The sequence below is a fragment of the Marmota monax genome, unplaced genomic scaffold (assembly GCF_021218885.2).
Source record: "Marmota monax isolate L192 unplaced genomic scaffold, Marmota_monax_Labrador192_F-V1.1 WCK01_AAM20220418_F8-fsc00426, whole genome shotgun sequence".
NCBI classification, from domain to species: domain Eukaryota; kingdom Metazoa; phylum Chordata; class Mammalia; order Rodentia; family Sciuridae; genus Marmota; species Marmota monax.
The window spans coordinates 150,702-176,805 of record NW_026695037.1 but is presented as its reverse complement, the minus strand read 5'-3'; the positions used below and the strand labels follow the sequence as shown (position 1 = coordinate 176,805).

The window sequence follows — 26,104 nt, the reverse complement described above, 5'->3', positions numbered from 1 at the left end:
AGATATAGAGGGCAGTATAAGTCAGGAGAGGGTAATATCCTGCTCCCATCTCAGAAGAAGGAAATTAGCTAAAACCTCCTCTAGGTGAAGTTTAGCAAGGGTCCTCAGATTCGAATGAGGAATGTATTTAAAATGTTGAGATCCCCAGGTCCAACCAGACATTGATCAAACATTGCAGGCAAGACCCAGGAACGTGCATTGTTCACACCCAGTGATTTTACCATAAACATAAGGCCATGCCCAAATTAGCACTCGACACAGAGATCACTTCAGTGGATCCTTTGTTCCATATTATTTTTACCAACCAAAGTATCTTGCCACAAAGAACCACAGTCAAGGCACAAAGGTAAGAGGAGGAAAGTGGACAGAGTCCTGTTGAGGTGGTAAGAGGAACTGAAATGCCCTCAGTAAACTGCAGCTTCTTGTGTCAGTCTTCTGTGAAGATTACCCAAGCAGCAGATATCCAAGATGTTTTAGTTTGGTTTGGCATGCATCTCTTTACCTTTTTTTTTTGACAACATATATACCCTATAGGTTGTTTATTTTGGCCTAACATTAAAATGATTTACATTCAAAAAGGGGAATGGCAAAGGGTGAAGGATGGCAACAAACAAGCAAAAGGCTGTTATGAACACTAGTTCCAGGCCAATGCACAGGCAAAAGGAAGCTGCCTATCCAGCCCTTTCCTAAATGTACCCTGTCTTTAGGGTGAGAAAGACTCCCTTATCTTTCTTCCTTTCTGGCTTGGACACCTGAGCCAGGTGACAAGGCTAACGACTTGGGAATAGTTATTCAGTAACATTCTTTAAGGCCAGGGCTTTGGATAGATATACTTTTCTCTAATACCCGACTCTCTGCTCTCCAAGTTCTTTTGGGAAAAGTGTAAGTATAGCTGTGTCTTGCACAATCTCTTCCCCTTGCCTCTGAAGAGGAACAGGCCGTGCAACTTCTTGGAGACCACCGACTGTGAGGAGGCAGGCAAATAGCCAGCAGAAGGCCAAGGTAGGGACACAGGTTCTCCTTTATTCCCATCCTTTCCTTTTCTCCACATTCCTACCTCTGGCCAATCCTACTCACAATGGCAACCTTACCCTGGGAATAGAACACCGAAGAAACTTCCCTCTCCTTCATTGGTTTCTAGGAATCTGTTGCTTTAGTCCTCTTACCTGATCTTCTTTGTAATCTACTTTGATGTCCAAACTCTGCCTTCAGAAAAATTCAACTTCTAGACCCATGACAGCAATGGTCATTAATCTTTTTTCAATCTAGAGGTACACCGACCCCTGTGATTTTCCTCAAAAAACAAGTCTATTCTGGGTCAAAGAAGTCCCTAAGGGTTTCTGTTTTCTCCTCCTACTTAAGCAAGTTAGACTCTCCCATAGACTTTTCATTTCTGGAAGTCTCTCCTTCCTTCCCAACCTTTCCTTGTGCAATAGAAAACCTGATGGATGTCAGGGAGACATTCTCCTGGCAACCAGCTCCCCACGGTGAGGAGGGAGACATACCCGTGCTCCATCATGCAGCCCAGTCCTACCTACTCCTCCACACAAACCATCCTGGAGGCCAGAATGTTTCTCCAAGATGACTCAGGACTGGAACCAGGCAGACACCAAGATGTTCCAGCAGGACACAAGAAGAAAGGCCCATAGCTTTTGACCCTGCCTCACCCCAGTTAATCCCACATCTCAACCTGTCACTCCCAATCTGTTGGGGGCCTGATAGTAAGTGGTGCAGCATTCTTCCGACCAGCCCGGATGCCTGGGTAGAAGAGGGGCCAGAGTTTCTCAGTAAAAGTATCAGTAAAGGTGTAGATATGAGAGCGGTCTGTGACGTTGTAAAATGATAGCGTGCCAGCCTCGTAGTCTAGGAATATGCCTACCCGCTTGGGTTTTACCTTGATGTGCAAAGGGGTAAAAGGTGTGGTGGTGGCTGCATACTTGTCCCCATTCCACAGCCGCACACGCCAGTAGCCAGTCTCAGGGAGTGGAGTCAGCTCGCCCTTTCGGCTCACAGAGTCCCGGCACACACCCACTGCCCAGTGGGTCTTGTCCCCCACCTCCACCTCCCAGTAGTGTCGACCTGAGGTGAAACCTTCAGTAGCCAGGACGCAAGGGTAGAAGGTGAAACGCTGTGGCGTGTCAGGGAGATCTCGGAGTCTTGTCTCCACAAACTTGACGCTTTTACGATCTTCTGACAGGACTAGGTTAGGATGAGCAGTCTCAGGGTCCAGGGTCACATCCGCTGGCGGGAGAAGCCAGAGTGGGGAGCTAGATGAGGATGGGAATAGCTAAACACCCCTGCCTCACTTTTTCAGCCTGCCTGTATATACAGAGCCTGGTCCCTTAAAGGTCCTCAGAACACCATGAGTTGGTTAACGTTCTCAATCCATAGTGTCACCAAAGGAAAAGGAGGCAACAAAGGCTTCACTTCTCACCCTGATCCTAAAATAAACAGATAATGATTTCTTGACTCTGAAAGAAAAGTCTCTGTGGGGATAGGTTCCTGTCCTTGTCTTTTCCTCATCTGATTTCTTCATTTATCTCACTATATGGAAAAGTGCAAGGTGTGGTATGAGGGCCAGAATGGAAAGTGGAAGAAGAATCCAGAGCAAGTCAGCAGTATGGTCTAGGGACAAGGTTAGCATGTATCTGTTTTCTTGGAATGGTTCTGCTTTATGACTATTTTTCCTGCATAAATATTATGATATTCCTGTTCATGCTCAGCATTGCCCAGCTGAGACAGTAAATTCTATGGCCACTTCATCTGATGTCTTGGGTAAATTATTTAACCTTTCTGGGTCCCTATTTATAAAAATGTAGATTTAGAAGTAGACGACATCTATGGCTTCCTTTCACTCAGAGTTCTATGACTCAGGGTGAGACCAAAAGCCAACTAAAGGGGTGGAGGTAGGAGTGGGCACGAAATAATTGAAGCCCATATAAGGTAGGATTTAAAGACTTTTCTCTTGGGCTGGGGATGTGGCTCAAGTGGTAGCGCGCTCGCCTGGCATGCGTGCGGCCCGGGTTCAATTCTCAGCACCACATACAAACAAAGATGTTGTGTCCGCTGAAAACTAAAAAAATAAATATTAAAAAATTCTCTCTCTTTAAAAAAAAAAAAAAAAAGATTGGGAACAACTCACCAATTAGCTGTTTAAGGATTTTCCTTAGGGCAAAGTATTGTCGGGGGAAATTGCTGAAGTTCTTTTCCAGCTCTATGGATACTGAAGTCACCTCCATGGTCTTCACCTTCTCACATCTAGGACAGATAGAAAGATAGGGGGAGAAAGGGCAGGGTCAGGGGATACCAGTCAAGTGAATATTCAGATGTTGTAATCTTTAGGGAGAAACTAAAATTCTCCATCTTCCCACTTTCTATCTTCTCCCTGAAGACAATTGCTTTCTTGTGTTATCGGTGGAGAGCCATCTGCTCTCCTACACTGGTACTTATCTTGAGAATAAACCTCCAAACTTACTTTTTTTTTTTTTTCTCTCTCTCTCTCTCTGTACTTGGGATCCAACCCAGGGCCTTATGCACTCTACCACTATTTAACATCCCCAGCCCTTTTTGTATTTTATTTTGAGACTAAAGTTACTCAGGTTGGCCTTGAATTTACAATCCTCCTGCTTCAAGTAGCTGGGATTAATAAGCATGCCTCATGGTGCCCAGCATGGGGTATTCTTATACTTCATGCAAATGATAATCATCCTTCTTGCTTTCTCATCCCCTTTCTCCTGCCCTCTTGTTTCGACACAATTCCATCCACAGGTACAAGCAGAATATGGTTCTACATTATCATTGTCCTTACCAACCAAGTCCTGATGTTTAAAGGGGAAAAAGTAAGGAATTATTACTTTTAATGATTTGTTCTCTACCTGGCTTCATGGCTGCAATGAACCTCTCCCATGTCCTATCCAGATACTGCATGATTTTTCCCATCCTTACTACCCCAAATCATTATAATACCTTTAGTCTCTAAGCCAAGACCTAACTTACTCAGAAAGATATAAGAATCACTTACTTTTCCAGGGTACTTTTGACATCCTAGAGGGAATGAGAAAAGAAAGCAAGATTGGTCCTGGCATTCAAGCGTCCTGAAGGCAAAAAGTCCCCCCCCCCATCCCAAAAGTTCTAGATCTATAGAATAGGCACAGTGCAAACTGATAGTTATAATGCAAGGGTTAGAGTTCTTGGTAATTTATATCACTTCCAAATGGTTTCCTGTATGTTTGTCTTTGCTCCTCAAGGACACTGGGAGCTCCCTGCAAGGTATACATATTGTGTCTCTCTTTACTCTGTTCCCCAAGTACCAATCACATACCTCAGTCTCCTCGAGAATCAGTACAGATAGTTCCAGATTGGTGGCATAGAACAAATCACACTTTCCCATTGTGGTTTGGTATTCTCTATCTGGCACGAGTTAATAAACAATAAGTGTGTGCCAACCCTGATTTGAGAATACTTGGGGTCCAGAAGACAAAGAAGACAAATTTCTGCCCTACAAGGATTTCCCAGTTTAATGCAGAACATACATACATGAAAGGACGGCAATCAATACCAAGCAATACATAACATGCAGATAAACAACATACAATGAAGCTTCACTGATTCAAATGCTGGTATTCTGGTCTCTAAGAAATATGTACCCTAAAGCCTTACTAACATTATGCATCTTTTGAAGAGAACAAAACTATTTCAAACATTTTAGAGGCATCATTAACATATCAAAAGCAATGTTATTATTTATACATAATTTCAAGTATCCTTTAAACTAACTTTCAATTCTTTTTAGCACTAGGTAAATCAAGTATTAGGATGAAAAAAGTAATGGAAACTATATTTACAAAATTTTTAATGCATAGTTTTTTACTACGTAGACTAGACTTCTCTCAAGGGTGATTTTTTTTCTCTGGGACAAATTAAACACAATGGCTGAGGATATAGCTCAGTTGGTAGAGTGCTTGCCTCTCACGCACAAGGCCCTGGGTTTAATGCCCAGCACCACAAAATCAAAAACAAAACAAAACAAAACAAAAAAACACCCCCAAAAAACCAAATAAAAACAAAAACAAAAAACCCAAAAACAAATTAAGCACATAATTGTTGATGAGACATAATGACACAAAAATGATTAGAAGGGGATGAGAAAAATCAGAGAAGCTTGCTGTAGAAAAAGATCCTCTGTGTAAGTCTGGAAGAAAGAATTGGACTTGGGGAAGTAGAGCAAGGGAGTGAGCACCCTTGGCTGACAGACTGGCCTGTGCAAAGCTATACTGTGTTCCACTTGGGGGGCTATGCAGGGGCAAAGGTCGAACCTTAAGCATCTCGAAGCCTGACTGTAAGCACTTGCCCTCCACCTCGGCAGCCAAATGGGCCAGGTCCCGGCGCATGTCCCCAAGGTGAGCAGCATTTTCTCGCAGTCTTTGTAGAATGTCCTGTTCCTCCTCCTCTAGTCTTGAAAGCAATACCTGCTGTTCTTCATCCAGCCGCCTATGAAGCTCTTCAAACTCCTTTAAGATCTGCTGTCGACGACTCTCCACTAGTCTCTGAGGAAAGAGGATATTGTATCAGCAGGATCAGTGGGCTTGGGGGTAGCTTCTCCATGACCCACCAGGTACATGAATTAACAAAGAGTTCCAGTGTCATTGGAAATAAGTTAACAGGACATATTTTCTCTCTACTGAAATCTATAAAGAATGGTGCCATCACCCACTGATGACTTGACAGTGGAGACCCCTGGGAAACTGATTTTATTATTTTTTGCAGAACTGAGATTGAGCCCAGGGCACTTTGCTACTGAGCTACATCCCAGCCTTTTAATTTTTAGACAAGTCTTGCTAGTTGTCTAGGCTGGCCTTGAATTTGCCAATCCTCTTGCCTCAGCCTCCTTAGTCACTGGGATTACAGGCATGCCATTACCATACCCAGCCTATTGAGAGATTACTAACCCTCCTTCCCATTATCTAAGAAAATTAAGTTTGTCAGTAAATAAACTTCTCAAAAGTTAATTTTCATATTTTAATAAAATATATTGAAGATATAAGAAATCAATAACATAACATCTACTATTTATGAATACTAGAGATATTTCTGCTATTCCCAACTCTGAAGTTTATATAATCTGTTAACAAAGAGAAAGTAAAAATACTAGAAAATTAAGATAAGACTGTCATCATTTGTATATGGTAAGATATCTACTTGATAAAAAACAGAGAACTGGAAAACTATCACAAACTGTAAGAGTTTAGTGGGTTGTTACAAAGCATATATGCAGATTTTAGAACTGAACCTGTTAAATAGTTTCAAGTTATTTCTGAGAATTGGTAGTTTTCATCCCAGAAACAGGTTATGGATGTTTTTTAGTAAATCAGTTGCTTGAAATTTGGAATATGCCTTCTGTATGCCACCACATACATTTAAACCTCTAACATTCTTAGATTTGATAATGTAAGACTCCAACATCAGCCTTATCACTAAGGACTTCAGTGCATCCTCTCTCTTGTTCCTCCCTGAAATAAGTTTAGAATTCCTAACAGTGGTAAATAGGAAGAAAGAAAAGATCCCCCCCCCCCTTTAAAAATTTTTTTTGTAGTTATAGATTGACAGAATGCCTTTATTTTATTTGTTTATTTATATGTGGTGCTGAGTATTGAACCCAGTACATGCTAGGCTAACACTCATACATGCTCATACATGCTAGGCTAACACTCTACCACTGAGCCTCAGCCCCAGTCCCAGATTTCCCCTCTTTAAAACCCACCATCCCTTCTCTTTTCTCACTCTGTATTTGTAGGACAGTGGTTCTTAACAAGGGTGCCATGTCCCTCTAAGGACATTATTCCTCCAATGTGTGAGAGATAATCCTACATGGTAAACTGTCTTGCATCATTTTTCTTTTTGGTACTGGGGATTGAACCCAAGGCCACTTAATCACTGAGCCACATCCCCAACCCTTATTATTCTGAGATAGGGTCTTGCTAAGTTGCTAAGGGCCTCACTAAGTTGCTGAGGCTGGCCTTGAACTTGCAATCCTCCTGATTTAGCCTTCCAAATCACTGGGATTATAGGTGTGTGCCACCACACCCAGCTTCCTTCATCATTTTCTATGTTCTGCTGGATATTAAACATGTAGGTATGGACTTGAATGTCATTTTATGTAAACACACAGAGGAATTCTTACATGGTTTAAATATACCAGAATTTCCTGGGAATAACTAAACAAACTCATTAGGACTAGATCTTATTTTCTTAGAGCAATAACTAAACAAACTCATTAGGACTAGATCTTATTAGAGCTTTAGCAAAAGTCATTCTTTTGAAAAATCATGTCACCAAGAGCTGTTTGTGGAATTTGAGTCACATTACCACACATCTGCCTCAGTTTGAACAAGTATTTATTGTATTGTTTGTGTCGCATGTAGGTGCAAGCTGACAACTATGCTATAGTGTCTTTCAGAGTTGTCATACCCAAATGTTATACATCATATTTTATTATAAATATGTCTATGGTATATCATATTACAAAATTATGTAGATAGATTATTTCATCTATACTTTTCATTTTAGCATAGTTAATTACAAACTTGTTTTTTGCTGTACTGGGGATTCCTATACTCTCAACCTCTACCAACTATTTTTTTTTTAAATATTTATTTTTTAGTTGTAGTTGTACACTATATCTGTCTGTATTTATTTATTTATTTATGTATGTATGTATGTATGTATGTATGTATGTATGTATGTATTTATTTATATGTGGTGCTGAGGATCGAACCCAGGGCTTTGCACGTGCTAGGTGAGCGCTTTGCCACTGAGCTACAGCCCCAGCCCCTACCAACTATTTTTAAAAGGGGCACTGAATCTGATTCTGGAGGTGGAGATGAGGGAAAGGGAAGAACACGAATTCAAATCATCACAAAAAGAATATTTTCTGTGGTAGTTTAAGTGTTGACGAAGATGTGGGGAAAAAGGCACACTCATACATTGCTGGTGGAACTGCAAATTGGTGCAGCCAATCTGGAAAGCACTATGGAGATTTCTTGGAAAACCTGGAATGGAACCACAATTTGACCCAGCTATCCCATTCCTTGTTCTAAACCCAAAGGACTTAAAAACACATACTACAGGGACCCAGCCATGTCAATGTTTATAGTGGCACAATTCACAATAACTAAATTGTGCAACCAACCCAGATGCCCTTCAGTAGATGAATGGATGGGAAACTTTGATATATCTATATATCTAAATGTATATACACAATGGAATATTACTCAGCATTAAAAGAGAATAAAATTATGGCATTTGCAGATAAATGGATGAAGTTGGAGAATATAATGCTAAGTGAAATAAGCCAGTCCCCCCTAAAAAAGGCCAAATGTTTTCTTTGATATGAGGATGCTGACTCATAATGGTGATTGGTGGGAGGGAGCATGAGAGGAATGGAGGAACTTTAGATAAGGCAAAGGGGAGGGAGGGGAAGGGAGGGGACAAGAAGGTAGGAATAATGGTGGAATGGGCTAGACATCATTACTCTAAGTACATGTATGAAGTCACGAATGGTGTGAAAATACTTTGTGAGTAATCAGTGTCTTAAAAAGAGTTTTATTTTTGTGATAAAAATTTGTTCAAGTTTTTAAAAACCTGAATGTTTGCTTTGGTAAAATATATGAAGCACTAAAATAATAATAATTGCTTTCTGTTGAAATATTATCATTCATTATTAAATAATTAGTGTTTTTACTTTAAAATCCGTGTTTAATTTCTGGTGATCCCTGAATTTCAACTCTTAAATACTTATTACTTCTTCAGGAAACCTTTAACAAGGTCAGATTTCTATGCTGTCTTCCTCCCCTCCCTACCCATGTTCTGGTACTGAGGTTGATTGAGCTCAAGGGTGCTCTACAACTGAGTTACATTCCAGCCCCTTTTATTTTGAGACAGGGTCTTAAGGCCTAGGCTGGCCTTGAACTTGTGATCCTTCTGCCTTAGCCTCTCTAGTAGCTGAGATTATAGGTGTGTGCCACTGTGCCTTACCTATATTATTGTCTTATGAACTTGCAGCTGTGCTTTTTGTGCTATGTCATTATTCATTTTCTCCACCTGACTTTAAGCTCAGGAGGACAGGGACTGTGTTTTTGTTCATCATTATTTTATAATGTCAAATATAGGCCTTGGCCTATACCAAGAGCTAAATAAATACTTACTGATTTACAAAGAACTAGTGTCCCTGGTTTTGCCACTTACTGGATACATGATGTTGGACTAGAAAAAGCCTCTTTTTCTCTAGTGTAAACTGGGGGTAATAATCTTTACCTTACAGAGTATCTAAAATTACCCATGTTAAAAATGGCCTTAGGATCTCCTTCTATTTGTCATCTAACTTTTCTATATCCCAATGTCTCAAGTGTGGCCTGAACTCTTAGACCTCCAACTTGGGAAGAACCCTAAGATTTTTTTTTTTAAAAGTCTTTATTTCTTGGTTGTAGTTGGACATAATACCTTTTATGTATTTTTATGTAGTGCTGAGGATTGAACCCAGGGCCTTGCACGTGCTAGGCAAGCACTTTACCATTGAGCCATAACCCCAGCCCAGAACCCTAAGATTTAGTATGACCTTATACATTTGGAAAGCCATGGACTTCCAATGAATTAATGCACAGAACTAAATATTAGTTACATTTGTTACTACTCATTATTTACCATCCAATAGAAGAAATAACTTAGACATCAAAATGCCATTCTACAAATAAGATAATGCTATGAAAAAGATGCAAAATTGTATAAAATTTAATAAAACTAATTTCTGAAGAGCCATGAAAAGTCCTCATAGGAAGTAGCTTTTATTCTAACTGAAGGATGGACAGGATTCTTCTATAGGTGAAGGATGGGGAGGGGAAGGACATTCTAGGAATAAACCTGCAATTTCTACCTTACTTGAGTTATTAGAATGTGGTCCAGATGTCACCAGGCAGTTTTAGGAGCTGTTAGTCAGCTCCTTTTAACCTTCTCCCTTGTGAATCTTCCAAATTCTTCTCTCCTCAAAGAAAGTCCTATCCCTACATTCTTAGCAATCTCTTTCGCTTAATGAAAAAAAGAAGACAAACAGACAAGAACTCCCTCAACTTACCAGATTAGATATCTTGTTTTATCCTTCATTGCTTACATCCTTCTCCTCAATTCTTAATTCATGACAAGTAATTTAAGTACATTATTTAGTGACAATAAAGTGTAATAAATTATCATCATTTTTGAGAGAACAGCATTTTTCTAATATACTGGAACCAGTGGATTAAACAATGTGTAGTTAATTCCCTCATTTACAAATACTTTGTAAAACAACATGAATGGGATTGCCTGTCTTTACCTTGAGTTCTCCAGGCTTCTTCTCCTCAGAGGACTTGCATCGAGTGATCTCCTGTAGCTTCTGCTCCAGGGGCTCTAGGCACTTCTGCAGTTTTTCCTGAGGGTTAGGGAGGAAGTGGGAGAGATAACATTTGGGGTTGGTTGGTATATCCACTGCTCAAGAGGTTAACCCATTTAAAAAAAAAGTTCTTTTTTTTTTTTTTTTTTTTTGTGTGTGTGCTGGGGATCAAACTCAAGTTCTTGCACATACTAGGTAAGTGCTCTACCACTGGGTCATATCCCCAGCTCCAACACATTTGTTTTAAACCATTTGTTTGCTTTCTATCCATTTTACCATCTCTTGATCCAACTCTTTTTGTAGACAACAATTTGAGACGTCAACTTCTTGGATATCCCTCCTCCTGCTACAGCTTAGCCCTAATTCACCCTGCTTACCCAACTTCCTCCCACTGAATCTGATATAGTTGTCTAGCTCTCATCAATTCTGTGTCCTTCCCTATCCATTTTCTTATGGACAACTATTATTGCCAAATATTGCCTATTATTGCCAAATATTTTTTTTTGGTGGTGCTGGGGATCAAAAGTAGGGCCTTGTGCATATTAAACACACACTCTACCACTGAACTACATCCCCAGCCCCAAGCAATCTCCAGATTCCTGAGAATGAAGGGATAGGAGTTTCTTTGAGGAGAGAAGAATTTGGAAGGTTCACAGGGGAGGAGAGTAAAAGGAGCTAACAACTCCTAAAACTGCCTGGTGACATCAGGACAAATTCTAATAACTCAAGTAAGGTAGAAAATGTAGGTTTGTTCCTGGGATGTCCTTTTCCACCCCATCTTTTGTACCCTGATACCCTTCTTTAAATCTATCCTCCTATTTAAATCTACCCACTTAAAAACAACTTGATTATTATACATATACATATATAGTAACATATTATAAATTACCTTAAATCTCTTGCTTCCAGATTTCATTAATATAATTAAGTATGTGATGAAGACACTAAAATCTTTAGTTTCTATTACTCAAACATTTACCCTGTGTCCCAGCAGTAAGTCAGACAAGGCGCCACGTTACCCATTATCTGGGGAAGATGCAAACAACAGACTAGAGTTCAACTTAGTATCAATCTAAAGTAATGTTACCTATTCCCAATACCGATGGGAAAACAAGAAGTATCCCGAGCAGCGAGGCAGAATGAAGAAACCAGAATACTTTTCAGTTCTTCCCAAATCTGATCTTTGCCACAGGTTTCACTCACTTATGAAAAATATGATATACTCCAAGGACACACATACCAAATATTCATCCATGACTCTTCATGCAGAGGACAACTGATCAGATGTACTATGTACCCCCATTTATGTAGCTACGAGGGGAACTACATAATGAGGACCAGATATAGTCTTGTCCTCAGGAACTTAAGTTCCTCTACCCAAAGAGTATGCCATTCTCTGCTGCTCCTCCCTTCTTTCCCACATTGGTATCAGGTGTCTGGTGGCCCACCTTATATTCCTGTGTAGCATCGTCCAATGGCACGACAGTGTGGGCCCGGTGGGTATGGGAAATTGCACATATCAAACATACGGCCTCCTGGTCCTCATAGCAGAAGAGGCTGAGGGCCTCGTGGTGCTGGGGGCAGAGGCTCTCATCCCGGATCTTCCGCTTGACAGCCTGGAGCTGCTTGGCAATTTCCACCATACTGCCTAGTTGGCGATTAGGCCGAAGACTGCGGTAACGGGATGTCTTCCGACAGACAGGACAAGGGAAGTCCCTCTCTAGGTCCTCCCACCAGCGGGTGATGCAAGCTTTGCAGAAGTTATGCCCACATTCAATGATGACAGGCTCCTTCAGATACTCCAGGCACACAGAGCAGCTTGCCTCAACTTGTAAGTTCTCCAGAGCTGCAGCTGTGGAGGCTGCAGAGGCCCCAGCCTCTAACAGGCTTGTCTCTGCCATTATTTAACTTGGGGATGGGTACGGAGACAGAGAAAGGAAAAATATTAGTTGGAGGATGAATTTTTTTTGCATCTCTGGATTGATATTTATCCCCAGGTTAAACCTTAACTCTAGATTTAACCCCATCTTGGTATTTTCCATCTTCTCTTCCACTAGATACAATCTCTTTTTCTCCATTTCTCAATTTGATGACTCTCAGTCTTTGACCTAAGTTTTATTTTTTCCCCCCTCTTCAGCAAACTGACACACAACTCCCATCTCTCTTCTCTTTTATTTCTGTTTCCTCTTGTTAGAAACACGAGTTTCCTTGAACTCTAGCCCAGCATACTTCTGGTCCAGTCTCACCCTACTTGTGTCTTAGAAACAGTAGTTCCAGATCATTGCATCTTAGTTTGAGATCTTATCCTAACAAACAGAAGAGGAGCATAGGAATGAAAAAGTGCCACATAAGTCGAGATATTAAGATTTCTTAAATTAGGTATATTCTAAAGTTTAGTGTCACATAAGAGTTAAGAGTTCATTGGAGCTTTAGCTTGATTCCCTGTCATTCCTGTTCCAAAGGGTAATAAACTGAATGAGTTAGGCAAAGGTAACAATCTCCTCTTTTAAGGAATGTTTGAAATTATTCTTCCTTTTACCAGGACTAGCCTAGAGGAAGAAGTGTGTCCTCTTCTTGGAATGAAATCTTTCATTTCTACTTGTGTGTATTTGAATATCTGGAACTGCTGAAAAGTGATAAATGTATAGCAACTCTATTAAAGAACACACCACCGAGCCTAGGGCAATAACTTCTTTGAAGAAAGAACTTTGGAGTCTATTCAAAATATTCAGTGGTGACTTCAAAATAGCTACTGATAACTAATTCCTTGGACATACTGTATCTGCAACTAATAGCCTTTGGAGCTTTGGAATTAAAACAAGAAAAGAAACGAGACAATCAAATCTCCTTCAGGTGAAGTCTCAGTGTTGGAAATGCATCCCGATGATTTATAAAACAGAAAACTGGTCCCCTACTCCATCTCTAAAACATCAACACTTTTATACATGGAGTAAGCTGATTTCTCTAGTCCTGTAACCCCTCTGCCCTCCACACCACACCCAAGAGACCCACCAAAGGAAGGAAATTTGGTAGGTTTATGCACAGACAGAGAAGTGACTACGTAATGAGTTGGATTAACAATTATTGTTTCTGTATAATGACGTGGGAAGTGTTTAATTTGGAGTTAGAGCTGGTAAATTATTTGGGCCATAATTTCTTCCCTCAATATCAAGAGAGAAGTTCGGCTGGATGATTTTTCTCCACTCATTAGAATCCAACTTTGACTAGTCTGCTCCTTCCCCGGTCTTCTTGACATTAGGTGGCCTCCTGACCTGGATGACTTGATTGTATGCACATTTAGAGACCAGGATGGATTCAGACTGGCAAAGTGGTGGGAAAGAGAAATAAGGAATGCATTAGGGAAGAATAGACGACTTGGAACTGGGGGAATAGAGTGGAGAGGACAGCGAGAGTTAGGCCCTGGGTGCCTCTGGGTTGGTCTTTCCTATTCCTCATGTCTTAGGAGAAGGACAAACTTCAGGGACGTCCTCATTTTGTTTCTATTACTGTTCAGGTTCCACCTTGTGACCCTCTCATGAGGGTGGTCCACAACTCTGTCCCACCCCCATCTCCGTGGTCTCCGGCCATATCTGGGGCGGAGAAATTGGAGAGGTGAAAGAGGAAACGTCGTGGTTGTCGGGGAGGGAGGGATGCGTGTCCAGGTGAGAAAGAGGTGTGACGTGAAGGTGGGATGCCAGCCGCTCTGACGCAGCCGAGACCCGCGGTGACGGCGTCAGTTTCACCCGGGGAGACGAGCGGCAACGGGACGGGGGAACAGCGGGGTAGCCAAGCAACGCCGGACGCGCTGACGTCGCCGGGGCGGCAAAACGTCCGCCCGGGCCCTAGGCGGGCGGAGGCAGCTGTGGTTACGTGCGGGGGGCCGGTGACGCAGTTGCCGGGCGCTGGGACGCGGCGTGCGGAGCCGGCCGGTGTGGGCAGGCACCCGGCCTAAGCGCGGCAACGGGACAGCACCTACCTTCCCGGCTTCGGGTCCGGGAGTACGGGGCGCGGAGCCGCCGGAGAGCTGCCTCCCTCCTTCCTCCTCCCCTCGCCCCCGCCCCGCGGCGCGACACACAATACTCGCCGGAAGCGGAAGCGGCGCTGCGCGGAGACTCGTGTCAGTGGAAGCCGGGGTATCGGCGGGTTAACGCGCGAGGGCCTAGCGGTGCCTGCGGAAGAGGAAGGAGCGGGGCCGGAGTTGAGGACCAGCAGGAGTCGTCAAGGGTGAGAAGGTACGCGGAGCTGCAGGTAGCTGAAATGCCGGCGTCCAGATGACCTGAGGACTCCTCCGGAGATAGAGGACCGCGCATGCGCGCGATGGAAAGCTGAAGCCCATTGCTCGCTGGGCGTCTTACCGCCCAGGTTGGCGGAGCTGTTCTGTCCAGGTTGCGGGCCTGGACTCTGGCCAGGCGATGCTGATCCTGGTGAGGCTGGAAGTCGTCGAGGCCCAGATTGTGGGCTTTCGGCCACACTTTTCCTCTCTTCGGGTCAGTCTGGGGAAAGGATGGTTATTTTAGGCGGTGGCCAATTGCGTGGCGGACCTGCGGTCTCAGCTGGCACGTCACTTCCGACTAGTTCAGATTTAGCCTTTTAATGTTTAAGGAGCAGGTAGGCTCTTCCCATGGCAGGCTTCAGATGCCCCCTTGTTGCCCCTTCTTGGCGAGCTTTATCGAAACTGACTGCCTCTTCTGGGATGGAAGCTACTAGAGCGGATATCGCGACTCTGCTGCTCATCTTTATATCCTTACCTTCTCGCACGGTGTCCAACCGCCCCAGGCGCTCAGTAAAACTTAACCGGATGAGCGCCAAGGCCCATTCTTTCCAATTTTAGGGCTGACTTAAGTTCTTCCATAATAGCAGACGATACTTGCGAGGGAGACACAAGACTTTTGCATTATGGTTTCTCTACTTTGCTCTCCCGCGGCTGGGTCTTCGAAGATCTGAGTTTGGAAGAAGTGAGGCAAGGGGAAGTCTGCTGGTTGAGGTAGGTGGAGTTGGGGAGGAGTTAATGCTGGGAGGGGTGTGACAATGCTGGTAGCAAAGGTAGTTTGCCTCTTCTGCCTTCCATAGTAGCAAGCAGAATGTTTGAAAGAGATAAGCAAATGTTAATGTTTAGGGAAAAAGTGGTTCTATTTGTTCCTGTGTAAGTTTTGTGATTCTGCTTTCAAACACCGTGTTGTATTTAACCTCCTGTCAGAAACTATTATTGCAGAAAACAACATCACATTTCCAAGGTGTAAAGATTTTAGCATCACACATGCTAATTACAATAGGCCTATTTTTTTCTGACCTTCCTTTTCTTCTTCTTGCTCTCCCTTGGCTTCTGTCTCTGGTAGCTAACAACTTGAAGATTAAACTCGAGAAAAATACATTTATTAACTTTTTTCTGCGTTGCTAGTTTGGCTACTAGGGATTATAACAGCAGTACATAAACTCCTGAATTCATAGGTAAGGTAGTTTGAAAGACATTAATTGGGCAGTCAGTCTTGACTTAGGTTTGACTTGGAGGGATTGTGAGGCAGCTGAGATTTGAGTTCTGGTTTTGATATGTTAATTTGTAACATTTAAATTTGTAAGCCCTTCTTTCTGGCTTCCTGTTCATAGGGGACCAGGAATGCGTTTAAGGAAATTACCAGAGGTTGTGCATTCCTAAAGACTATTAAGAATGGGCTTGTCTGGAGACAGATTATTAAGGGAATTTTATACTGAATATGGAAGGAAAAGGGGGAGAATGTTTTGGTAAAATTAAAAAAAATTATGAAGATTATGTAGTATGATATAGAACAGAGGTTGGCAAATTTTTCCTATAAAGAGAATGTGTTTTTGTCCTTTCATCCCATACTCAACTGTCTTTATAATGTAAAAACATCATTAGATAATATGAATAAAATATAATATGATGAAATGAATGAGCTTGGCTGTGTTTCAATAAAACTTTGTGGATGCTGAAATTTGAATTTCATATAATTTTTATGTGTCACAAGACATTTTCTTTTTCACTCCTTAAAAATATAAAAATGATTTTTAGCTTCCAGGACATACAAAGGCAGATAGTGGACCATAGTGATCCACTGAATAATAGTGAAGTATTCCATATTTTTCAAGAGAGAATAATTGGGAAAGAGGGTAAACATGGTGCTGTGATCTGTTATTTCCATCTGTCTCTTTATTTACATACAAAATAATAAAAGAATTTTGAGATTCTAACACAAATTTGTTTTGTCCTTTGGAACTTGATCACCTGGATTTGTAACTGTACCAAGATACAAGTATATTTTTAAATAAAGAAGGGTATTCCTTTAAAATTAAAAAGGGATTTTAGTTCAGGAAAACTGGAATAACACACTGAGTCTTAATGCTGATTTATACCAAGAGATTTCTAACACAGGAATAGACAAAAATGAACTATACTAATGAGATGAAAGGTAACTTTTAAAAATTAAATATATGGTGTAAATATTGTTTTTATATCAGGAAAGGAAAACAGAAGAGATGAAGCCTTTGGATTTTTTATAGAAAGATACATGAGCTGTGAGGGTAAATAACTGGCTAAGGTGGAAAAGGTGAGATGGAGGTGGGTAGGGCTTAACTATCCAGACTTTGAGATTCTTATTCAGGAAAAGGCAAAGCATCTCATGTCCCCCTACCATTTTGTTCTGTTATGCTCGAATTCGGGACCCCCAAAAGACCACCAGAGACCAAGATTGATGTAAGCAGCAAAGAGGTGTTTATTGCGAACTAGCTCCGTCCTCCGCGCGCACACAGCAACTGGTAACGCTGAGAGGCCCCAGCCCAGGGTTTGCAGCAGTTTTATACACTCTTTGGGGGAAAGCAGGGACTTCACATACATCATAGCATCTCTTAGGAAATTATCACACTGCGGGAAAATCATAAAATAACTCTAAAAACATGATTAGTACATTCACTGGCAGGAACAAGTTGGGTAAGGGTGATTGGTTACTACAAGAGGGGGATTCCTTTGAACTGATTGGTTTAAGCCACGAGGGGAGTACTGCTGAACTACATGGTTTCCCAACATGTTATCAACCACCATAATCTACTGGGAGGGTCATCTGGCATCCCAGGTATTTTCCCTGTTTCATGCTGATTGGTGGCTGCTAGGAGGTTGCTATGGGTCCCCACCTAGCCTGACTGAGTCAGGGATACCTGCCACAGGCAGATCTCTCCTGTTATTTGTAGATAACAACTCAGCAGGGTGGGTATGTGCCTAGGAGTGCTCTGTGGGTCTTTCCAAGGACAAGGGTCATGCCCCCCTTCCTTGGACAGGCTTTGCTCTGAGGCAGAGGCTGGTTTTTCAGTGCTTTTATTATGAAATATTACAAATGTACAGAAAAGCCATCTTCAGTTTGATTTTTATACTTACTTCAAACTTGCTATCTTTTTAGGTCAGTGACATAGAACCACATCATTGTTTTTCAAGTCTTTATTGTCATGCCATTATATTAGCAGGATAAATTTTTGGAAGTTGGACTGCTGGTTCAGGAGATGTGGAATCTTAAAATTCTAGTACATCCTTTCAGTTTCGTTTCCCATCTAGCACATCATTCAGTTTTGTGTATGCATCTGTTTATACATAAACTAGTATATTATGAGACAGATTAATCCCCTCTTGTCTGTGGTTTCACTTTCTGTTTTTCATTTATCTGTGGGCAAATGTGGTCTGAAATTATTACATGGAAAATTCTAGAAATAATGTTTCAAATTGTGTATCATTCTGAATAGTTGATGAAATTTCATGTTGTCTTGTTCCCAGGGCATGTGAATTATCCATATGACATGTATACCGCATGGACTACCCACCCCATTAGTCACTTACTAGTCACCTCAGTTATTGGATTAACAGAGGAGTGTGACATTGTAAAAGTTATATGTAAGTAATCCTTGCTTTACTTAATAATGGCCACAAAATGCTTCATTTAAATGAAAATGTGGAAGTTCTCAACTTACTAAGAAACAAAAGGAGCAAGATCCAATGCTTAGGTTGCTAACATTCATAGTAAGATGGAATCCTCTGAAATTTTTTTTTATAAATTTTTTTTTGTTGTTGTTGGAGATGGACACAATACCTTTGCTTTATTTATTTATTTTTACGTGGTGTTGAGGATTGAACCCGGTGCTTCACAGTTGCCAGGCAAGCGCTTTACCACTGAGCCATAACCCCAGCCCCTCCTGAACTTTTTTTTTAATATTTATTTTTTAGTTTTAAGTGGACACAATATCTTTATTTTACATTTATGTGGTGTTGAGGATTGAACCCAGTGCTTCACAGTTGCCAGGCAAGAGCTTTACCACGGAGCCATAACCCCAGCTCCTCCTGAACTTTTGAAGAAGCAAAATTCCTGCTAGTTTTACTTTTGCATCTCAATCTTCAAAATTTCAGCCACAGCGTGTGTTAAGTGCTTAATTAAGGTGGAAAAGGCATTAGATTTGTGATGGAAGACATGAATGGGAAACGTGATTAAAGGCAATGTGTTCAGCCAGAGCACTGATCTTATATGAACACTTGAGCAAGGGGATCTCCTGAAAGGAGTGATATCATGGGGTTTTATCCACTGGGGGTCTTGGAGCATATGGAACATATCCCGTCCCCTAATAAGGAGAGGGCAACTGTCATCTGTTTACCTGCAGGGGAGCTAGTGATGATATTTTCATATTAAAATGTATTCATTTATTATTTTTTCACACTTTTATTGGTAGATAGGAATTTACTTAGTTTCCTATTGACTGTTACTTCATTTTCATTTCTGCTTTAGTTTTTTTTTTTCTATTTTCTTTTTGTTGCTACAGCAGTGTTACAATAAAGATTCCCCTGAACATATGTCCTTAATGTGTGTTGGATTTATTTCTGTGAGAAAGATTCTTGTTGGAGTGTATTACATATTTCTAGTTGTAATACATGTTGCCATATTGCTTTTTCAGAAGGCTGTTCACTTTTACATTTCCTGACAGTAGTGTATGAGCCTGGCCCCTTCCCACCTCCCCAGCCGAGATAGGTATTATCTGTATTTTGTTGTTGTTGTTTGTTTGCTTGATATTGATGTCTGTTTTTATTTTTTCTACAGCTAGTAAAGAGAAGTCTTAGTTGCTTGAATTGCATTTTCTCTTTAGTAATTAAAAATTTTATTTTTTAGTTGTAGATGGGCACAAAACTTTTATTTTTATTTATGTGGTGCTGAGGATCGAACCCAGTGCCCCACGCATGCCAGGCAAGAGCTCTATCACTGTGAGGATGGCCTTAGGCCTGAGCCTAAGCAACTCCATTCTAAAATTTATTTTTAAAAACTCCAGTTTGAAACCTCTAGTCTTACTAGGCATGCCTAATGGAGTCCTCCAGTGTGGCCTTCAGGCACAAACAAGTCACTTCTCAGCCTGATAAACTCAATAGTGAAGCCTCGGTAGGCTGTCTAAGAGAGAAATGTGAAAAGATCAGGGTGGGGATGACAAGACCAGATGTTTTAACCCCAGGATAAATGATATCACTGAGAAATCCCATGGCATCTGATAAAGGATTGAAAGGGGGGGTCAAATGCCCCCAAATTTGGTATAAATAATAGAGCAAATGAACAGACATTCAGCCAGCTGATAATGATGCCCTCATGCTTAGAGCCTGACTAGGACGTGGACTGACATCCCAACACTTTTCATCATTTGCTGATCCTCTGCATTTTCCTCACCGCTCTCAAACTCTACAGCCACATCTTGACCCTGGTGAGAGCTGCAACTTCTTCCTACTCTCTCTTCTCTGGAGGCTGTCAGCTCCACCCCAGAAGAAGCCTACCTAAATTCCTGATCTGATCACCATCGTCTAAGTGAGTGTGTGTCTTCTGGGCTTAAAGCCTAAGGCTTAAGACTTTTGATCTGACACTTGAACTTAGCATGCAGAGGGAAAGTCTGTCATTAGCCTGTCATGATTGTGTTTGCAGTGCTTAAAATTAATTAATCTAGAATTGTTTGCTGTGAATTAATTAATCTAGAATTGTTTGTTATGAATTGATTATGTCTGTTGCAGTGCCTAGCATTAAGGATTGTCGTTTTCTTGATTAAGAACCTATAGAGTGAAATTGTATTGAGTGATTTTGAGTGAAGAAAGCATTGAAAAGGGCAGAAGCGCAGGAACATTCTGTATTTTCCCCCCTGGACTGCATAAGTTGCACCTTTTGCCCATTGAGACAGCCACTGAGCCAGAACCCCAGCCCCTTTTTAGTAATTTTTGATTTTGTCACTTACACTTGTTTTTCTCTGCATTTCCAGTTTTGTCCTTTCTTGGAGGAGAGTTGGTTTGGGTTGTTGTTTTTCTTATCACTTCTACATACATGTGTGTCCCCATTAAGAAATGTATTTCTTGGGGCTGGGGTTGTGGCTCAGTGGTAGAGCACTTGCCTAGCATACATGATGCACTTGGTTCAATCCTTGGCACCACATTAAAAAAAAAAACAAAACAAAAAAACTAAATAAACAAAATAAAGATATTGTGTCCATCGAGAACTAAAAAAAATTTTTTTTAAAAAAGAAATCTATTTTTAAGAGTTTTTTAAATTATATTTTTTATTTTTTATATTTTGCCTTCATTTAAAAAAATATGATGTAAAGAGCAGTGCTATCAAATTCTCCAGAGAAAATTTGTCTTGAGTTCCAAGTCTTTATTGTAAGTGTCTTCTATGGTATACAAAGGAAAATAAAAGTGAAATATAATTACAAAGTAAAAAGACAGGTGAAATATAATATGGCTGTTCTCTTTCAGTCAGTTTTGTGACTGTTACTTCTTAATCTATGAATTTGGACTGTGGTAGCTCATGTTTTGCTTTGTGAACATGTATTATGATTTCTGCACTTTCCTACATGTACTTAAATATACAGGTTTCTGAAAAATTCCTTGGAAGATTTTAAAAAAACACCTCCTCTTAGCACAAAACTACTGTAATAAACAGCTGATTGCCTCAGAAGCCATTACAAGTTTTACTGTTTACAACCTGTCCTTTAGTGTAGACATCAAGTAAACTCAGTGCTGTTTAGTAGTATTAAAGAAAATATTGAATGCTCTCCTCATAATAACACTGGAGATTTTTCAAAGTGAGTTGGTATTAGGGAGCTTTTGGTGATCTTGACTGGGAGTGAGATGATGAAAATGGGTGTTTTCTAAATTTCTTAGAAATGGCTAGCCAAATGGTTAGTAGAAAGAAGAGACCAGAGGCAGAGATACACAATGTGAAATGATGGAATGCCTGAATTAGACTCAAAGTCAAAATTACTACCAGAGAAGCCAGGCCTATGTGTGGGGGAGCAGTCGCAGAAGATTGGTGTGGCTCTGCAGAGGAATGTTGGAAGGTGGTAGTCCAGGAGGCCCTCTCTGCTTTGCTTGCCTTTTTTTCCTTCTGTGAGATTTTATGTGCATAGGATTGGTATTTGGCAGAGAGAGAGAGAGAAGTAGGAGAGAAGCAGTGTAAGTGGAAAGGTAAAACTGGAACAGGAGGAGAAAATAAGAGAGACAAAAACCTACCAAGTAATAACAGCTATATAATATATATGATGCTTTATGGTGTAATGAAAGATATAAAACTTGAAGTCTGACCACCAGTAGTTCAAATCTAGAAAGTCTATTTCCTAATTTTCTGACTTTAAACAAATTACTTAATTTTTCCAAACTTCACTTTTTTTTTTCTAAATCTGTGAACATAGATGTGATTTTCTATAAATAAATGGTTCAATTAATACCAGATTTATTGTGTGGAACTTGAATTACTTATAGTTTGCTATCACATTCTAAGGTAACCTATCATTTCATAAGTTTCTGTAAATTTTATTTCGTGTAGGCTAGCTGCACCCAAGATGCATGATGATGAAATTATAATTGAATTTCTTCTGGAAAACAATGCTTGCATGCAGAATCAGTATCAAAGAAATCTGCAATGAAAAATCCAGAAAAAGTTGTTTAATTTTATTAAAATGCTTTCAGGTCCAGGGTTTGGGGGAATTTAGAGGAAGACTCCTTCCTTTGAAGTTTTTCTATCTTGGGGCTGGAGATGTGACTCAGTGCTTTCCAAGCAAGTATAAGGAGTTGACACAACAAACAAACAAACAAAACAAACCCTGCAAACTTTCTGAAGTTTTTCTATATTTGTGAATGTTTCATGTAGTTAGTCAAACTGAAACTTGAACATGGAATTTTGATAGTCTTGCCTGCCTTTGTCCAACTTATTCCTACCAACACCATCTTCAGGTGAAAATTCATGTAATTGCAGGGGTGGATATTCTGACACATGTTGTCAAGCTTGGCTCTTCCTCTGTCTGGTGATTTGTACAATCTTTGATTTCATCTTCATATGGATAAGATATCTGGCAAAATCAGAAAAGCCTGTCGATGAGTTTTGTCTCCAAATCCAAGCATTAGTACTTTTGCCAAGAGTGATTGCTTCTGTTTGAAAAAGAAAAGGGTGGTGGTAGGAAAGATTGCTGGTTATCTCTCAATACCTTTCTTCCTCTTCTTCCCTAATAAAATAATTTTTAACTGGATGTATGGCTGACTGAAATGAAATTTACTATTTTCTGTATCTCATGCAACCAAGAGTGGCCCTGTGATTGGCTAGTGAGTGAACAGAATCAAGTATTTAGATTCAGGTGATGCTTCCTTCCTCTTCCCACTGTTTGGGATGCAGGTGTGGTAGGCCATTTTGGACCAAATAGATGTGAGCAATCCTGAAGGCAGCAATTCCCAAACTTTGCTGCCCATTAAAATTACCTATGGGGTTTTAAAAAATCCTTTGCTGGATGTGGTGGCAGGAGGCTTGAGGCAGGAGGATCGCTTGAGTCCAGATTTTGAGACCATCTTGGGAAACATAGTGAGACCCTGTCCAAAAATAAATAGCCAACCAATCAATAACTTAACCAATGTTGTCAGGTGCGGTGGCTTATGCCTGTAATCCCAGTGGCTGGAGAGGCGGAGGCAGGATTTCGAGTTTGAAGCCGTTCTCAGCAATTTAGGGAGGTGCTAAGCAACTCAGTGAGACCTTGTCTCTAATAAAATATAAAATAGGGCTAGGGATGTGGCTCAGTGGTTGAGTGCCCCTGAATTCAATCCCTGGTACCCCCAAACAAAAAATACAAAAATAACTTACCCGATGTTGAGGTCACACCTTCTATCAATCAAACGAGAAGGATTGGACCAGACATTCTCACTTTAAAAAATCTCCATGTGATTCCTAGGTGCAGCAAAATTGAAAACAGCTGCCTTTGGAGTTCTAGAGCAAGAACATTAAAGTCAATATTGCTGACAGCATACCAGCCCAGACCTTCCTATTATAAAACCATCACAGGTCAGAGAGTAGCCTGTTGTTTGGAATTAAGTTATAACAACTGAACCTATGTAGCAGCTAATAAACATGGGTCAGAATAATCTTGTTGCCATGTTTTGCTTATTTTCCACATATTCACAAGTGGGATTTTTTTGGAGATACCTTGGTCATACTTCCTTAGTATAATACATTTTAGGTTAATCCATATTGTGGCATGCATCATTAGTTCATTCCTTCTTTTTGCTAGTATAGTGTTTATCCATTTACCAGTTGAAGGGCATTTGAGTGGCTTCCAGTTTGGGACTTGCTTTGGTTTGGGTATGGTATGAGTGTCCTTCAGGGTATATTGTGATTGAAACCTTGGTCCCTGGGGTGGTGTTTTTGGGAAGTGAAACAACCTTTGGGAGGTAGAGCCTAGTGGGCAGGCCTTAAGTTATAGCCAGGAGGTGGCTGGATAGGTAGTTCTTGTGGGACTTTGAGAGGGTTGGAAAAGCCTGAATTTGGCTCTCCCACCTTTTGCTTTCTGGCTCAAGATATAACCTTGCTCCTGCTGGTGCTTCTGTTGTTGCTCTTTGCCACAATGTGGCACAGCCAAGGGGTGGCCTTTGCCACAGAGCCTGTGCTGTTTTTTTTTTTTTATTTGGACATTAAACCTCTGTAATTGTGAACTAAATAAACCTTTCTTCACAAGTAGCTTGTATTAGGTATTTCAGTATAGTGTTGAAAGGCTGACTAATACAGGGCTGTTTTGAATAAAGCCATTATTAATACTGACTTAGGTTTTTTGGTGAATGTTAATGTTTAAAAAGTTATCTTAGATGCCTAGGTGTGGGATTACTGAGTTTGATAAGCTTCATAAGAAATTGCTAAACTGTCACTGTGCCTGTAATGTTTTGCATTCCTGCCAGCAACATATAACAGTATATCTGTGCCATAGTTGGGATAGTCATTTTCTCGCCTTTTTTTCTGCTTTAATATGTGATTATTTACCATTCATATATCTTTTTTGATGAATGCTGAGGTATTTTGTCTTTAAAATTTTTTTGCTTTTGTTTTTGAGTTTTGAGAGTGCTTTATACAGTCTAGGTATGAGTCCTTTATTGGATAGATGTTTTGAGATACTTTGTCCAAGGTGTAGTATGCTTTTTTATTTTATTTTTTTTGGTACCAGGGATTGAACCCAAGGGCACTCTGCCACTGAGCCCCATCTGCAGCTCTGTTTTGTATTTATTTAGAGACACAGTCTCACTAAGTTGCTTAGTGCCTCGCCATTGCTGAAACTGGCTTTGAACTTGTGATCTCTTGTGATCGTCTGTCTCAGCCTACAGGGCTGCTGGGATTATAGTTGTGTGCCCAGCTTTATTCTTTTTATAGTATCTTTTGAAGAGGCAGACATTTTTAATTGTGATGAACTACAGCTTATTTTTTCCTTCTAGTATTTAACAAATGTTTAATCCTGAATTATAAACAATTTCTCCTAGGAATTTTGTAGTTTTAGGTTTACATTTAGGTCTATAATGCATTCTGAGCTATCTGTTTACCTGACATATTGCAGAAGGGCTCTGTTGAGGTTCATTTTATTTTTATTTTTTGCATATCTATAGTTGCTTTAGCACCATGTGATAAAGACTATCCTTTCTCCATATGTGGGTTTAAAAAAAAAAAAAATCTCTGTTCCATCAATGCTTTTGCTACTAGCACAATGTCTAGAATACTGCAGATTTAAAATAAATGTTTAAATTAATATGTGTCCCCCAACTTTTTATATTTTCAATGATGTTTCCCCTATTTTATTTTTTAAAAAATATTTATCTTTTTTTAGGTGTAGTTGGACACAATGCCTTCATTTTATTTATATATTTTTATGTGGTGCTGGGATCAAACCCAGGGCCTCACACATGCTAGGCGAGCGCCCTATAGCTGAGCTACAACCCAGCCCTTGTTTCTCCTATTTTAATTCCTTTACCTTTCCATAGAAATTGTGAAATCTGCTTATTAATTTCTAAAAGAAATCCTAAGGGACTTATGAGTATCTATAAAAAATGCTGGGAACCTGTAAATCAATTTAGAGAGAATTGTCAGCTAAACAATTAAGCCTTCCAATGTATGAACATAGTATACCTCATCTTTTATGTAGGCTTTCCTTGAAATTTTTCCCATGATTTTTTTTAATATTGTTAGTCTATGGATGCTACCCATATTTTATTTATTTATAAGTATTTTGTGAAAAACTGGTATATTTTTGATGCTATTGTAAATCGTTCTTTAAGTATTTTAAATTGTTCATTGCCAGGATGTAGAAATGCAGTTGCATTTTGTAGATTGACCTTAGTTCTGTAATCTTGCTTATTCCAGTAGCTTTTTCAATAGTTTC

The 26,104-nt window shown here is 40.3% G+C and overlaps 1 protein-coding gene, 1 long non-coding RNA gene and 1 pseudogene across 2 annotated transcripts; 1 reads left to right on the top strand and 2 right to left on the bottom strand.

The window, feature by feature from the left end:
• The window catches only part of LOC124081490 (HLA class I histocompatibility antigen, alpha chain F-like), a 50,053-nt pseudogene that overhangs the window by 11,779 nt on the left and 12,170 nt on the right, over positions 1-26,104 (bottom strand).
• On the bottom strand, positions 265-15,315 carry Trim39 (tripartite motif containing 39). Its single transcript, XM_046427667.2, has 7 exons — positions 14,397-15,315; positions 11,869-12,328; positions 10,364-10,459; positions 5,316-5,546; positions 4,022-4,044; positions 3,143-3,258; positions 265-2,241 (listed from the first exon to the last, which is right to left on the bottom strand). Exons 2-7 carry the CDS (start codon positions 12,319-12,321, stop codon positions 1,694-1,696), a joined length of 1,467 nt encoding a protein of 488 aa, XP_046283623.1. The 5' UTR covers positions 12,322-12,328; positions 14,397-15,315; the 3' UTR covers positions 265-1,693.
• LOC124081478 (uncharacterized) lies at positions 15,278-25,154 on the top strand. Its single transcript, XR_006848050.2, has 3 exons — positions 15,278-15,404; positions 18,195-18,311; positions 20,046-25,154. It is a non-coding gene; the product is annotated as an uncharacterized LOC124081478 (long non-coding RNA).